This window comes from Artibeus jamaicensis, unplaced genomic scaffold, assembly GCF_021234435.1.
Source record: "Artibeus jamaicensis isolate MK-2021 breed Jamaican fruit bat unplaced genomic scaffold, CSHL_Jam_final scaffold_847, whole genome shotgun sequence".
NCBI lineage: Eukaryota > Metazoa > Chordata > Mammalia > Chiroptera > Phyllostomidae > Artibeus > Artibeus jamaicensis.
Window position 1 is genome coordinate 10,242,964 of NW_026522057.1, and position 15,315 is coordinate 10,258,278.

Sequence of the window (15,315 nt, forward strand, 5' to 3'; positions counted from 1 at the left end):
TCACTTGACTCCGGTCCAGAAACATCTTCATCTGTTAGCCTTCTGCTCTTCTGCTTACTGGGTGGTGTCAGTACTCAATCAGATGGCAAAAAGAGGAGGCAGGACACTGCTGTCCATTGTTAACGTGCTACCAGATGGCTGTGTGGTTCCCACGTGGTGGTCGGCAAGGACTTTGGGGTGGGCGTGGTTGGTGGGCAGGGTTGAGTAGGCAGAGCGTAAAGAAGGTGGGAGCTTAGTGGAGAAGGTCCTCAGGAGGGATGGACCATGTGAGGCTGGCTGACCACCAGATGAACCACAAGTAGAGATCAGGACTGACTTCCTCCTCTTCTTAGAACAGAGCCTTCTCTCCTTCCCACACCCTGGGGGATCCTGGAGACCTTACTTATCTCCTTCCTGTTGCTGCAAAATACTGAGGCTCCAGGAGGCAGGAGCTTGCTCTGCTTTTGTAGGTGGTGCTTCCATCACATCACCCAGCCTGGAGGGTCCTGGACTGGTAAGGATGGGAATGCTGCTAAGTTTAGGATGTGAAAGTTCTGGAAGTAGAGGTTTGGCAAGCAAGGGGAGGTGAGAAGGGGATAAGATTCCAGTGGGAGCGCCTGGATTTAACCTGGTGATGCAGAACGTTCCAGAAAGGAAGGCTGCCAAGAAGCCTTGTGCTCATGGCCCCACAGCCCAGAGGACACCAGGCGCCTGGCTTGAGCATGCAGTCTGTCCAAACCCCCAGGACCCTTGGCCATCTACGCCCTGAGGTATCTGGAGATTTGAACAGGGTCTACACCAGGCTTCTCACTGTGGAAATGAGCTTCAGACTCAGTGAGTCGAAAATGCAACTTGTCACAGGTCTCTCGGCTGGTCTCCCCGTCCCCACTCACTGGTCTTCCACGAGCCCAGGCGATTCTTGGCTACGTCCGTTCTCACTACTTTAGGTCCGTCCCTGCCACCAGGCTCTTGTCCTTTACCTAAGCAGTCACAAAACTTCCCAGCTCATCATGCGAGAACTGACTACCTCGTGAGCAACCAGATCTTCCCCCACTCGGGACCGTTCAGGGCCCCCATTATGTTCAGGATGAGACTGGAACTCCTTTAAGTCTGACCTCTAAAATCTCACCTTTCCCTCGTTCACGTCACTCATCACCCCGCTCCTGTTCCAGTCACACTGGGGACCCCAGTTCTGCTGCTGTGTTTGCACCTCGCTCCCCAGGCCTGTCTGTCTGCCTGAACTGCCACTCCTCTGTCACTGTGTATCCCCGTCCTGCTCTCTTTGAAGGTCCGTGTTAAATGCGACCTCCTCCAGGCAGCCTTTCGTGCTTCTCTCAGCAATAGAACACGGGTCCTCCCTCCTAGTCTCCCTGCAACTGCACCTCTCCTCAGTTCCCCATGAAACCCATGAACTGTGGTTTCATGGTTAGTTTCCGCGTTTCATGTCTTCACTTGACTGAAATCTCCTTGAGGACAAAGGTCATATATGACATCTGACATTGACATTTCCCATGGTGTATAAAATAGGGTCGTGCACACAGTAGGTGCTCAATTAATGACTTTTGTGTACTCAGATGGGTGAGTCAGTGAGTGAGGGAGTAAGTGCATGATGGAGCACGTTGCTCATGTTGTGGGACCTGGAGGGGGTGGGACAGAAATGGGCCCACTCGGGGAACCTTGTTCCAGACTTCCTGTCATCCCTGGTTTCCAGGGCGGTGTGGGGACTGTGGGGCTGTCTGCCTGGCCCCAGCGCCTAGTCCACCCCAAGGCCAAGAATCTAGAGGTTCCAGCCTCATGAGTATCAGCATCATGGGAGCAGTGAACTGGGCAGGGGTGGGGGGCAGAGGGTTTGCACTGGAAACAGGAGAAAACGACCTCTGTGTGTGTCCGCCGCCCCCGATCAAGCATCTCCTTCAGTCCAGACAACTGTGCACGTGGTTTTTGTAAACAGGACTCTGGTGTTGGCGAGTGTGAGAGCGTCACACTGCTGGCCAGGACCCCCACAGGTGCCATCTCCGCTCGGCGCCCTTGGCCAGAGGCACTGGGCGGCAGGGGCGGGGGTGCTCTGGCCGCTGCTCACTCCGGCTTGAGGGGTGTCTGAAGGGGAGAGGTTCCTCAGCAGAGAGATCTGTGTTTGAGCTAAAGTCCCTGCTTTGAACGTCAGACTACTGCTTCCTCTTACATTCTTTACCGTTTCTGATCACACATCCACCTTTTATTTAACTTTCTTTGAGCCATTTCTCCATTTGGGGCTGAGGTTGGGCGGGGGTGGGGGGCTCATCTCATCTAGAGTCGCCACCCCCAGATCCAGAGCTCAGGGTGGGAAGATCACTGGGGGCTGTGGACCCTCCACCTCTGGCCGCTGGCGTGGGACAAGGGAACGGGGTGGTTGCTGGTTTGGGGCGCCTGCCTCCGGACCTCCATGCTCTTGATGAATTTCACTTGGACTTTGCTCACAAAGGAATTTGTCAACAGCAGCTCCCCACCTCGCACACTCAGGAAACCCCCGCCCAGTGGACCCCAGCAACCTCACACAGCCCCACCGGAACAGGGCCTTGTTCCGTCTCTGCGTCCACCTACCCCCCCACCCAAGACACTGCCCCAGCCAGTGCCTTCCTGTGGTTATCCATCTCTGTATGTGCTGTTTTTTGCCTTGTAGTAACTCAGATTGGTGTGTCCCAAGGGCATAATATGTGTCCAGACCCTGGCATACCCGAAAGGGGCAAAAGACTAGGCTCGGATTTCAGGTAAGATCTGTTTGGGAACTTTCTGCTCGCAAGAAGGGTGGGATGGACAGCAGGGGGAAGAGCGGGGCTGGCCGGCCTTCCTGGAGGGGGTACGGAGGGTGGCTGGCTGCAGCAACAGACACTTTTTGGAGAAGAGCTATGGCCTCTGGCAGTCTTTCCTGCTGCGGTTCTGGGGATACCGCTATGACTGAAGGGGAAGGGGAGAGTTGTACACTGCCAGCGTCACCCCACAAACCTGCACCTAGGGTACAGAGGACAGTTGTCATCAGTAGGGACGTGCCAGCAGGCAGCTCATATCTCTGATACTCTGGGAGACCCTAGGGCCCTAAGATGGTGCATTTTGCAAAGTTTCTCTCGAGGCATCTTTCTATAGCTCTCCATTTCTATTAAACTTTTATGTATCATCCACCCCCTCTTAGCTGTTCCCATGGATACTTAGAAGATAGCTGCTTTGCTCATAGTCCTACCTTTTAACTTAATCCCCAAACCATTCAGTGGTCAAGAAGTGGAGATTTTTAAGTGATACAGTTGTAGCAATTACCTGCCAGAGGAGAAATAAGGTTGGTGCGGTACTTCTTTATGGAGCCAGGAAGCACTCGGGCGTGGGCCTGGAAGGGCCAGGGATTGAGCTCACAGGCTTACCTTGTCTCCCAGGTTAGGATCCAGCGTCCAGTTCACCTGCAACGAGGGCTATGACCTGCAAGGATCCAAGCGGATCACCTGTATGAAAGTGAGCGACATGTTTGCAGCCTGGAGCGACCACAGGCCGGTCTGCCGAGGTGAGGGTCCCCTGGGAAAGGGGGGCTGGCTAGAAAGCTGTGTTGGGCGCGGAAGACAGAGCCCAGCTCCTGGCCCCCGAGGTTTGGGCTCTCATCCAGACCGGCCGGCCCTACCCTCGCCGATCCCCAGGCCTCAGATTCTGCATTCATTTACTAACTCACATTTATTTAGCCCCTCTCTGTGTCAAGGTCTCCACTAGGATGAGGAGATCCAGAAATGGGGAAGAGAACACGGGCCCTGCCCTGCATGGGCCTTTTGGTCTCCTAGAGCCATAGACGGAGCAGGTGTCTAGCTCATTGCACAGGTGTTACACCTACACCTAGATAGGAAGGGGAGTCATCTTTATGGTTCACCTTTGATCACTTCCTTATAATACATGTGCATCCTGAACCCTGAGTCTCAGTGCCCTTGTTTCTTTCCTCGTATTTGGCGATAAACAGACCTGTGCCTCTGAAGATGCTCTCTGCTAAGCGAAGTATGTGGATCATGGTCTCAAAGGCTCCTTTTTTCTAACTCTGCACCTGGGCATCTTGTTCCCCAGGGCCAGGCCACTCATGCTCCCAGATAACACGTGCACTGAGGTTGAGCTGGCCGAGCCCTCAACCCCCGACCCCAAATAATCTTAAGGTAGCAGACCTGAGTGCCTTCCGTTGTGAGGACAGACAGCAGTGCTTCCGTGGGAGAGAAGCCCCAGCCCCACCCCACAGGGCACCATGAGACAGCTTTCCTTTCCCTGCACTCTGTGCACATCTCTCTTCTTCCCCCGTGTACCCACATGACCAGGACTCAGCTTCGGTGCAAGAGTAAGCGCACGCTCCAGAGTTTGTAAACAAAGCAAACAGCTGCTCTTTTGAGCTCCCGTTTGGGAGGTACATTCTGGATTCTCCTGGTTTAAGAAGGAGAATCAGAGGCTTGTTTGCCTCTCTGTAGGCACATGCATCTCGGTGAACTGCGTGCAGAGAAGAGGTCCAGGAAAAAGAATTCCGGTCATGGCCACAGGGAGGAGGGGATGAGGCTGGAGCTGAGACCCACTCCGTGTTTTCATTGTGCTGATCAGTAATCTGGAAGAGGGTGCTGAGCAGTTTTCAAATGAGCCTTAGATTTATTCATTCTCACTGAACTTTGCGGTGGCCATGATCCACAATTCATAATGTACTTTGAGTCCCACTCATTTTAGCTATGTTATTTCAAAGGTTCCACTTAGCTAATATTTTTTAAAGATCAAACAAAAGAAGAATTCTTGGGTAGAACCCTTAGCTTTGCTACCAGCTGGCCATGGGCAATTTGGCAAATCTCCACTTCCCCCTGGGCTTATTTTTCTTACCTGTAAAGGTACAAGGGTGCCTACCTACCCCATCTTGTGTTGATGTGAAGGCCAAGTGGAGTTGCGGATATGGTCACACTTTAAAATTGGAAAGTGCTAGACAAGCAGACAAATATTCTCAGGCTAGATTATAAAGTGTATAGGGCAAGGACTTCTGTTCACAAAACACGGCCTGACACTTCGTAGGTGTTCAGCAATATGTCTCAGATGGACAACTAAATGAATGAATGGTTGAATAGCACACGCCTCCCGTTCTAGGAAGCCACAAACCAGCTGTGTAGAGAGACATAGAATTATCCAATCTGAAGACCAAGGGACCCTGTACCCATCTGTTGTTTTCAAATTCCTTTTGAGGAGCCAGAAAAAGGATCCCTTTAGGCAGTGGTGAGACCTGATCTCTCAACAAGATCTTTTCATTCCTGGGAGGAAGGCTGTTCTGTTGTCAGTAATGGCGACCCCTTACACAAACTGGCCCAGGCTGGGGAAGGGCTGCTGTTTCGGAAGGAAGTTCACAGTTGAGGACTAAGCTCATCTTTTCCTCCAGACGTGCTGTGTTGCCCCACGGAAGCCCCCCCAGTGATTTCACCCAGTGGACTCTGAATTACCCGCCACACTGTTGGCTAAGCCTCGGGCTAAGCTTTTCCACATCCATCCTGATTTTATCCTCAGCCTTATCCCTGTACGAAGCTTGGGAAAATCACGGAAAACAGAGCCAGGCAGAATTGGGTTCGAATGCAACCATCACCACTTTTTAGCTGTCCTTGGGCCCACTCAAGCTCTCCTGCCCCACGCAAAGGCAGGTCGTGGAGCATTACTTCGTGACCTTACGGCAAGGACTAGATGAGACAGCGGGCCTGAGAGCACTCATGTAGAAACATCCTAGTGTGTCTGTGAGGCCTTTGTGCACACACGCCTGGTGGGAACTACACAGCATTGCCAGGATATAGCTCCCCCCAAGCCTGGAGCCTACCACAGCCTCCAGCGACCACAGGTTCTTGTCAAAGCCTGTCCCTCGCTGTCTGCTCAGTCACTGCAGCTGCACAGTTCGGGAGGCACACGGGCTTTGATCTAGATCACAGCTCGGTCCCCTCTTAGTTTGCTGGCCCTGGGCGGGTTCCTTCATCTCTTTTTAGCCACAGGCCCTCATTGTGAACTGGGAAAACAAAACTTCCCCTGCTCAGTGATTGCAAATTTAAATGAGTCCTGTCACAGACAGCAGCCGGCCAGCCCGGCGCTGACTGCCGTGGAGAGGGGATTCTCAGCACAGATGGGTTCACCTTTCCGCCGCTCCCCCTCCCTCTTTCTCTCCCATAGGTCATTGGGAGGGAGGAAGAGAGAAGGCAAAGTCTCCTGGGTTTGAACTTGGACCATCTGTCCTGGACAACCATGAAGGCCAAGGGCTGAGACATATATATTTGATTCAAGGATCCTTTCATTTGGGCAGTGGTGAAGGGTTTTCTTTTAAAACCCCGTGCTTTGAGTTGAAGTGAACCTCACTTTAAGAATAAAAAGGGACAACACTCTTTGAATTCCAGGACGGCTCCCCTAATAAGCTGGTGGCCAAAAGATCACTTTCGGAAAAGCATTCACCGCCACACACATAGTGGTCTTATTTTTCCTCTAATGCATTTAAATTATGATTTGATTTTCAATATTCATTTTCCCACACAGTTAATTACACTAAAACAGGAGGCCTGGCAAATAATAGGTTCTCCACAAATGCTTCCCGACGACCTGAATGAATCGGTGATTGAAATGAATCAACACTGTGCCCTCGTTTGGAATCGGAAACCAGGGCCTTTCACGGGCCTTTCTTTCGTTTTCCTTCCGCCCGAAGAAATCAGCCTCTAATTTGACTCCTAGAAAATTTTGATCGTCCACAAGGGATCGAAACAACTGAAGCATTGTTCTACGAATTCTATGCAGCCCCAGACAGAGGCAGAACAGTGAAATATAAGGCTTTTAGGATTGAGTTTGTATATAGAGCCTAATATTTTAAAATAAGCTTTCACAGAAGCCCAATACATAAAAGAGACACAAGTGGAAGGTCTCTCCCTGAAACAGGGGCAGGGGGCTTGGAGTGGCTCCCCTGTCACCCTCTCTGCAGCCCGGAGCCACCCCCGAGGGACCCCGAGGCTCCAGGGAACTTCGTTTATAAGCCACTGATAGAATAAGAGGACCAAAGTGACAACCAGGAAACCTAGTTTCCTGTGACCACAAATTGGGGTTGACAGAGAATAGGGACAGAGTACCAGCCCCAGTGAGGTACTTACAGTTACTGAGTCACAGGATAGATAATCAACAACACACTGATTTTGTTCCTTTGTGGAGAAACCCACTATTTCCTATATAAATATATATGTATATATATTTACTTATACATATTACATATATGCATATTTATATGGAATAAAGTTACACCTGCCTGTCCAGAAAAAGTCCAGCTGTTGTTAGTATAATGAGAATGTTGACATCGATGTAACCTGGCAGCCAAGGAAAATGAACTGGAATGCACATGCATGAACAATGATGACTTCACTGTTCCAGCCAGTGGGGGCAGCAGGTGCCATTGAGTGAGCCTGCGTACTGTGTGGTTGTCACATTCAAAATGACTGAGAGAGTAGAGCCACAAATCTGGTTCAAATTTTGCATTAAGCTTGGATGTTCCTCCAGCAGAGCTATTCAAATGATTCAGAAGGCCACAGCTGTGGGCAGCTTGTGATTGGCAGCTTCATCACAACACACCTGCTCATGCATCATGTCTCATATAAAGTATTTTAGCAAAATATCAAATCACCCAAATGACTCAGCCCCCACTACAGCCCAGATTTGGTCCCCTGCGACTTCTGGCTTTTCCCAAGATTAAAATCGTCTTTGAAAGGAAAGAGATTTCAGACCTGCAGGGAGATTCAGGACAATACGACAGGGCAGTTGGTGGCAGTTGGGAGAACTGTGTGAGGTCCCAAGGTGCCTGCTCTGAAGGGGACTGAGGTATCATTGCTGTATGTACAATATTTCTTGTATCTCCTTTAAGAAATGTCTCTCTTGCTCATAGTACATGGCTGAATACTTTCTAGATAGGCCTCATATATCCATTTAGAATAAAGGCCTTTTTTATGGCTAGAACACCAAGCTTAGGACTCAGAAACCTAAGTTCAAGTCCCAACCTTGCTTTTAACATACCATTATAGCACAGGAAAAATTACTGAAATGTTCAGCATCCTCTCCCTCATTCTCATAAAATGGGAGTGAAATGTGGAAAATATGGCACAGACCAGCAAAATTAAAGGCCATGACAAATTACAGGTGACTGTTGTCCTTGGTGGACTTCACTGGATCCGTTTCCTGGGCCTACTGCTTACACTGATGTTCAGAGTTTTGTCTCAACCTCTCCGCCTCCCCTCCCCCACTCTTACACCTGCCTCCTCCCCTCCCCTCCCCTCCCCTCCCCTCCCCTCCTCTGTAGTTATCCTCTTGTGTGACTCACTGACTGTGCTAGAGTACACACCCCATTGCTCCCAAGTTCCTTACCTACATATATATAGATACTTATGATAAAGCTCACATTTACTGAGCTATTTATACTTGTATAAAGCATCGCACTGGGCATTTTTCATAAGCTCTTTATGAAGAAAGTGCCCGTATTTTACATTTATCTCAGGCTTGGTGTGGCCAGCCAACCTGCCTGCGGGCGCAGAGCTGAGCGGCTGAGCCAGAATTCAAACCCGTACTGCAAACGCTCTGCTACACACTTCTCTGAAATTGCTCCTGCACGCCCTTCAGAGTCAGTATACTCCATGGAACTGCGTAGAACAGCTCTCCCCCACTTTCTTGTAACTTCTACTTGGATTTAAAATTGTAAACTCACAGACACTTTGCAAGAAGTGTGCAGAGAACTCCCGTATGCTTTGTACCCAGATCTAAACAACACTTTTAAGGAGTTAAGAGCCAAGTCAGAAGCTGAGAAGGGTCAGTTAGAGAGGTAGGAGGAGAGCCAAGAGGCATCGCAGTGATGATGAATGCCAGTTTCACCAAGAGAGAAGGGTCAGTGCGGTCAGATCCTCCACAGAGAGGTCAGCTGGGTGGCTCAACTGATTGGCAAATGGTTGAAGATTTCCTTGTAAGGAATTGTGGAGGAAACTGGACAAAGACCAGGGAAAGGACTAATTTGGGCTGAAGCTTCAATTACAATGGCAAACGCCGAACCTGTGGTGGCGCCATGGTCTGCGGGCAGCACTGCGGCACCCAGGGTTGAGTAGAGAAGGTAGAGGGTAGAATCAATCAAAGGCAGATCTGAGAGCATCGAGGGAGCCATTGGTAACGGTGCTGAGGTCCAGACTAGTGAAAGAAGAAGGGTCGATGGAGCATTGATGGATGAGTCGGCATGAGGGAGTGAGAGGCTGGAGGGTCCTGTGACTTAGGAGAACAGATACATCAAGATCAAGTCGCTCTGCTAGGTGCACAGGTGGCAGGGGAAAGAATGGGATGATGGAGGTTAAGATCTCACAGATGGACTCTCACGGAGTTCAGAACAGCAAATCCAAGGTATGGCCATGGTCGCGGTTGACTTTGGGCAGGGGCACCAGAGCTCGTGAGGAGGGAGGCTGGGCTCTAAAAGGCAAAGGAACTGGAGGGAAGGAGATGAGCATGTAAGCAGACAGAATCGCGGAGTGGGCTATGGGAGAGGGTGCGTGCCTGCCAGACGTCATCTGTCCATTCACAAATACTGAAACAGGGTCACCAACTGACAGTAAGGGGGATGAGGGGAGGGCCAGAGTTCTGAGGAGCATGTAGGGAGGCATGAAAGGATCTTTGAGCAGAGCAGGAGGATGAGCTTAATAGTTGCTGGGCAATATCTGGGATTTTTTTCTGAGGTGAGTAATCATGAATTTACAGTGCTATCAATCTTTCACTCATGTGATTTTTTTTCTCCAGAAAAGCTTAACTGTATGAGGTTAAGTCTAGAGAATGTAGATGGAGAGGTTCATTCACAGCCGATGTCTTCCAGGCAACTGATTAAAGGAAAAGGGAGCAAGGAACTTGGGTGGATTTGCAAGAAAATGATCATGGGTGGACCTTGGGCTCTACGTTGGGTAAGGACAGAAGAGAAAACAGGGTAGAGAGAAAATGCTGGTGCCAGTGGAATGAGCCCTAGATGAAGGCCAATGGAGAGTTCCTCCAGGGGTTCAGCAGATGTCTGTGGGCAACATACAGGAGGGTGGGAGGAAGCTACAGAGGAAGCAGTGGGCTGGGCAGGGGGGAGACAGGCTTCCATCCACGCAGGAGCTGGAGCAGGAGGTGATGAAAGAGGCTGCAGATGCAGGTCAGGTTTGTTTGCCTTGGAGTTGGCGGTGGGGCCATGGTTCCAGAAGACTGTGGCAAGGATGCGGAGGCAGGTCAGTAGAAGCAGCAGCATGGGAGGGCAGCAAGGAGTAGTGTTCGAATCAGATTGGGGGGGAGGTAGAAGGCCAGAGGCATTTGTATCTGAAGCAGTTTCCTTTTCGGTGCCAAGTCGTCTCAGTGCCAGAACCGGCTGTGGGTACAGAAGCTGCCCGGCTGTGGCCCCTGGAATACTGATCCTGTCACGTGGAGTAGTGGTGTCCAGAGGAAGAGAGGGAGTAGCTGCAGAGCTTTTGCCTGCGAGGTCCCCGGGAGGTCTCCTGACAGCTACCCAGCAGAAAAGTTCATGAGAAAAGGCAAAAAGAGAAACATAAACATGTGTTTGTTTGTGTATTCAGAACTTGTCTGAGCATCTACCGTCTTGCCAGCCCATGTGGGGTGCAGGCATGGACTCTCCATCTGTTGGTGGGCTCCCAGGGGCTGGCTGTCCAGGAGGAAGTCTGTCTGTCCACAGACCCCCTGACCTTACCGAGGCAGCAGAGGGGAAAAGGAGCTGATGCTCCATTCAGAACCTATTTCAAGGTGCTCCGTGCTAAATATCTGCAGATTGTAATATTGTAGTTAATTCCTTCTAAGCTCTTAAAGTGGTAAATGCCTTTTTGACCTGCTCCCTCTAATTACCTTCAGCATATTTCAACAGATTGCAAATACCATCTAATTTTTGGAAACAAGCACAGGATAAATTGAGCCTGAAGCTGAGGGCTTTTAAGGTAGCACGGCCTGGCTTTCCAGACAAGGGATGAGATGATGCTGGGGAGGTTTGCAAGGGTTCCCTGCAGGGCTAGGGCTCCGAATGCACGGGCTCTCCTCACAGAGGCGGGCTGAGATCGTGGCCTTGCTTCTGATGATCTTATTCCCACTCGTTTAATGATGTTGTAGCCTCAAGTGTGGTCACAGGAAGAAAAACAAACCCATCTAAAGAGACTTCAGGAACGGTAGAAAAACGCACTTGAGCCTTGAGAGAAATCTGGGGCCCAGTGAAATGGAATGGACATGGCATCGGAGCCCAGCCATGAGCTCCCCTTTGCTGGACGCAGACAGTGCCCCATGCCCAGGGTGAGCCTTCACACCTGCCACCTCACGTAACTGCCTCCTCACTGTGCCTTGGCGGGGGCACGATATCACGGCCCCCTTTTACAGGCGAACAACAGAATCAGTCGGAGAGCTTTTTTGACATATCCCAGCTTAAACAAGCAGTGAGCCCATTTCAAACCCAGAAGGCTAAGTTGGTAAACCCACAGCCCGCACTCTGCTCACCCGGGCCGCTGCCTTCAGGCCCAGTTGTTTCAAGCACAAGCTATGAATCCAAGTGTTTCTCCGAAGAGAATCACAGAAGCGATTGGGCACACAGTAGGGGAGCAGAGGGCTCCCCTAGGGCTCTGTGCAAGCTTGCTTCACCTGACATTTGAGCTCAGGGCGAGGGGGAAGGTCCTTTAGGTGCATCTGGGTGAGCTACCAGGAGTGTCCTCAGTGAAGGTGATGAGCTAGAATAGAAGAAGGAGCAAATCTGACCCAGCGGCTTCTGGCAAATAACCCTGGGACAGCACCGGCTCCCCCAGATTCCGTTTCCTGCCTATTTCCTCCACTCATCACTGGCCCTTCAGGGCGGAGGGGCTGTGTCTTTGGGGGTTTGTTCCTCCCCGCTGTCTGCTTGGCCCGTAATGGGCACTCAGTAAATGGTGGAATGAGTGAGTGCAGGAATGAGCGCTTGAAATGAGACAAGATGAATTATGTCTGAGAGCGGCAGCAACTGCTTCCCCGCCGCTCGCAGGAAGGGTCTATGTGGCCACCCCCCCCCCCCCCCCCCCGGGCCGCACGGACAGCAGCTCCAGGATACTTCGCCCCAGCAGAGGAAACCAGGCTTGACACTACTTTCATTTTATATACTTAGGCTTGTTGCGTTGGCTCACTATTTCTTTACTCTTAGGCTCTTTGCCTACAATTAGGATAAATTGCCATGCAGACAGCCACGGAACAGGCTCTTAGAACTCTTTTTAATAAAACCACTGAGCGCTAACATTGAAGAATGAAGTGGCAAGGGCCAAAGAACATGTTTTTAAAGAAGGCAAACACCTAGGTACAATGTAGTACCTTAACGGTTATCCATCACTACTTAATCTAATTAGTTTGGAAGCTATTTTAAAGAGCTTAATTAGATTAAGCCGTGATTGATAACACTTTATATCTACTTGAGTGGAGCACTTCTGATTCACCTTGAATCTTTATGCTTCCAGTCAAAAGCCAGTTTTGGGCACGTGCTCAGGGTGGGGAGGGGTCGGGAAGTCCAGGACTGGCATTGCGATCTCTCGGGTCCCTGGTCCTGAGCTGGGGGCCTTGGCAGAGGCCTCGGGCACAGATATTCTAGACCTAATGAGATAGCCTTGATGGGGACCTCCTGAGGTTCTACTTCAGGAGGCCTGAGAGCCCATGGGGATGCACAGGCAGGTCAGCAGAGCAAGGAGTGGGCACCTCAGCAGGCCCATAGGTGTCCGGTGCCCATCTAGACTGAGGTGGACAGGAGGAGTACTGGGCCACACCCTCTCGGTGGCCTTGCTGATCAGTGAGGAGGGGAGGTGGTAGCGGGCTGGCTTAGCCTCACCGTGGAAGTCCATCATTGCACACAGAGCGGGAGGCCAGGCGGGGCACGTGGGGCCTGCCCTACCCCAGTGCTCCAGACACTGGGACTTCCCCTTGAACCTGCTGAGAACTATGAGGGAAGAAGGCAGAAGGTCACGTCTGGGTTGAGCCCGCACAGACTTCAGTCTCTCCTGGGCTGGGGGTGAGAGGTGGGGATGGGAACCGGACCTGGTCTAAACTAAATTTCATCTTCTTTCCGCAGCCCGCATGTGTGATGCCCACCTCCGGGGCCCCTCGGGCATCATCACGTCCCCCAATTTCCCTATTCAGTACGACAACAACGCACACTGCGTGTGGGTCATCACGGCTCTCAACCCTGCCAAGGTAGGGCTTTTGGGGAGTGTGGGGGTGGGGTGGGGTGTCCTGTGGGCGGGGCTGCGTTGGGGACACTTGGTCTGCAAGGGTTTCAAACCCAGAACTTGGTTGTGGTAGCTTGGTAGGCAGTTCTTTAAAACTGTTTTCATTAAGCATCACATAGATACAAAGTGTATTTATAAAATACAAGCTATAAAAACATCAGTATAATAGACGCCTGCATAGCTGAGTCAGTTACCGTAGTGATTGACATGTGTCTGTCACCAGTTCCTTCCCATTCCCTGTCCCTCAGGTGAGCACTGCCTTGATCATGTGCTTATCATTCCAGCTCACACGTAAATTGGATCCTTAAAAATGCATTGTTTAGTAAGCCAGGGTGTGAACTCCATATAAATGTAATCGTGTTGTGTATAGTCTTAATCAACTTCACTCAGTTATGGCCCTAAGATTTTTCTGTTGTGTGCGTTTCATGTGTTATTTTTACATCTAGTTCTTGTGTGTGTGTATGTGTGTGTGTGTGTGTGCGCGCGCATGTGTGTATGACATGCCCTTTGTCTAGCCTGCTGGAATCTTTACACCGAAAGTACAGGTCACCTAGAGAACAGTTGTGTCTGGAACACTGAGCCCTCCCATCCATGAGCATGGTATATCTTCCTACTGACTTAGGGCTTCTTTTTAACAGCTTTCAATAAGCTTTTGGATTTTTCCATTACAGATCTTATACATTTCTTAATATGGTCACTTGTAGATATCTTATATTTGTTGTTGCTCTTGTAAATCATATCTTTTAAAATTTTATTTTCTACCCATGTCTCCCTGGTATTTAGAAATGCAGTTATTTTTTATTCTTTGATTTTTGTGTATAGCAACTGTCTTGTAGTAATTTGTCTGTGAATTATTTGAAGTTGTCTACATAGGACAATCATCTTCCCAAATGGTGGTTTTATTTATTTCTTTCCAGTCCTTATACCTTCTCTTCATTCTTGTTCTTGTCCAGTGTTCTAGCTTTATCCTCAAATATCACACCAAGCCACCGTGATGACGGTGGGCCCTCTTGTCCTTGTTGGATGTTAAATAGAACATTTTTACTTCGTCATTATGGTGTTTGCTGAAGCTTTTTAAAAATCTCTTTCTAATCTTAGTTTGCTAAGAACTTTAATTGTGAGGAGATGCTGTTTTATCAAGCACCTTTCTGTATCAATACAATCATAGCATCTGCTCCTTCATTTTGCGACTGTGGTGAGTTACATGCATTCGCTGATTGTTCTAATGTTAAACCAACCTCCCATTCCTGGTATAAACCCAACTTGGTCATTTAGTATTATCATTTTTATACATACCTGAAATGGATTTGCCAGAATTTCACTTAGTCATTTGCTTCTATTTTGTTACCGGGATTGGCCTTTTTTTTTTTTTCCATATTACCCTTGTCAGGTATTGTTGCCAAGATACCGCTAACCTCATGAAACAATGTGGCAAGGGTTGCCTCCCCTTGCGTTTGTTCTGTGGAGTTACAAGTGAAGGCTGGCACACCTTTCACTTTGAAAGTTTTGCAGAACTGTTTAGCAAAGCCACGTGGCTCTACTGCTCCTTTGCTGGAAGATTTTAAACTATAGATTAACCTTTTTATGACTAAAGGATGATTTAAATTGTCTGCTTTTGTCTTGAGGCCATTTTATTTTCAAATTTACTAAGTGTAAAGTTGTGCATACTATTTTTGTTGTGTATTTTATTCCCCTTTTCCTTTCTTATTTTGTATCTTGTTTAGCAAAATTGCCATAGGTTTTACCTGTTTCCAGGCTTTGCGAAGAACCAACTTTGATCTTCTTAGTACTTCTTTTGATATACTTATTTCCTATTTTATCAGTTACGCTCATCTTTATTTTCTTCTTTCTATTTTATTTGGATTTATGATGTTACTTCTTCTACCATCTCAATTTGATGCATAATTTATTATTTTTCTGTCTGATTTAAGCATTTAATGCTATAAGTGCCCCTCCAGGGACTATTATGACTATATTCCCATGGGTTTTTGTATGTGGTCTATCTGTTACAGTTCAGTTCTGAATATTATCCAACTTCTATTATTCTTTCATCCTTCAGCCACAACTTTAGAAGTATTTTTTAATGTTC

At 49.2% G+C, this 15,315-nt stretch overlaps 1 protein-coding gene across 1 annotated transcript in view; it reads left to right on the forward strand.

The window, feature by feature from the left end:
* The window catches only part of CSMD2 (CUB and Sushi multiple domains 2), a 546,707-nt gene that overhangs the window by 280,361 nt on the left and 251,031 nt on the right, over window positions 1–15,315 (forward strand). Inside the window, exons 8-10 of the mRNA XM_053660680.1 lie at window positions 2,639–2,726; window positions 3,381–3,505; window positions 13,070–13,191. Of these exons, the coding sequence (XP_053516655.1) occupies window positions 2,639–2,726; window positions 3,381–3,505; window positions 13,070–13,191 (335 nt within the window). The remainder of the gene's footprint in view (window positions 1–2,638; window positions 2,727–3,380; window positions 3,506–13,069; window positions 13,192–15,315) is intronic.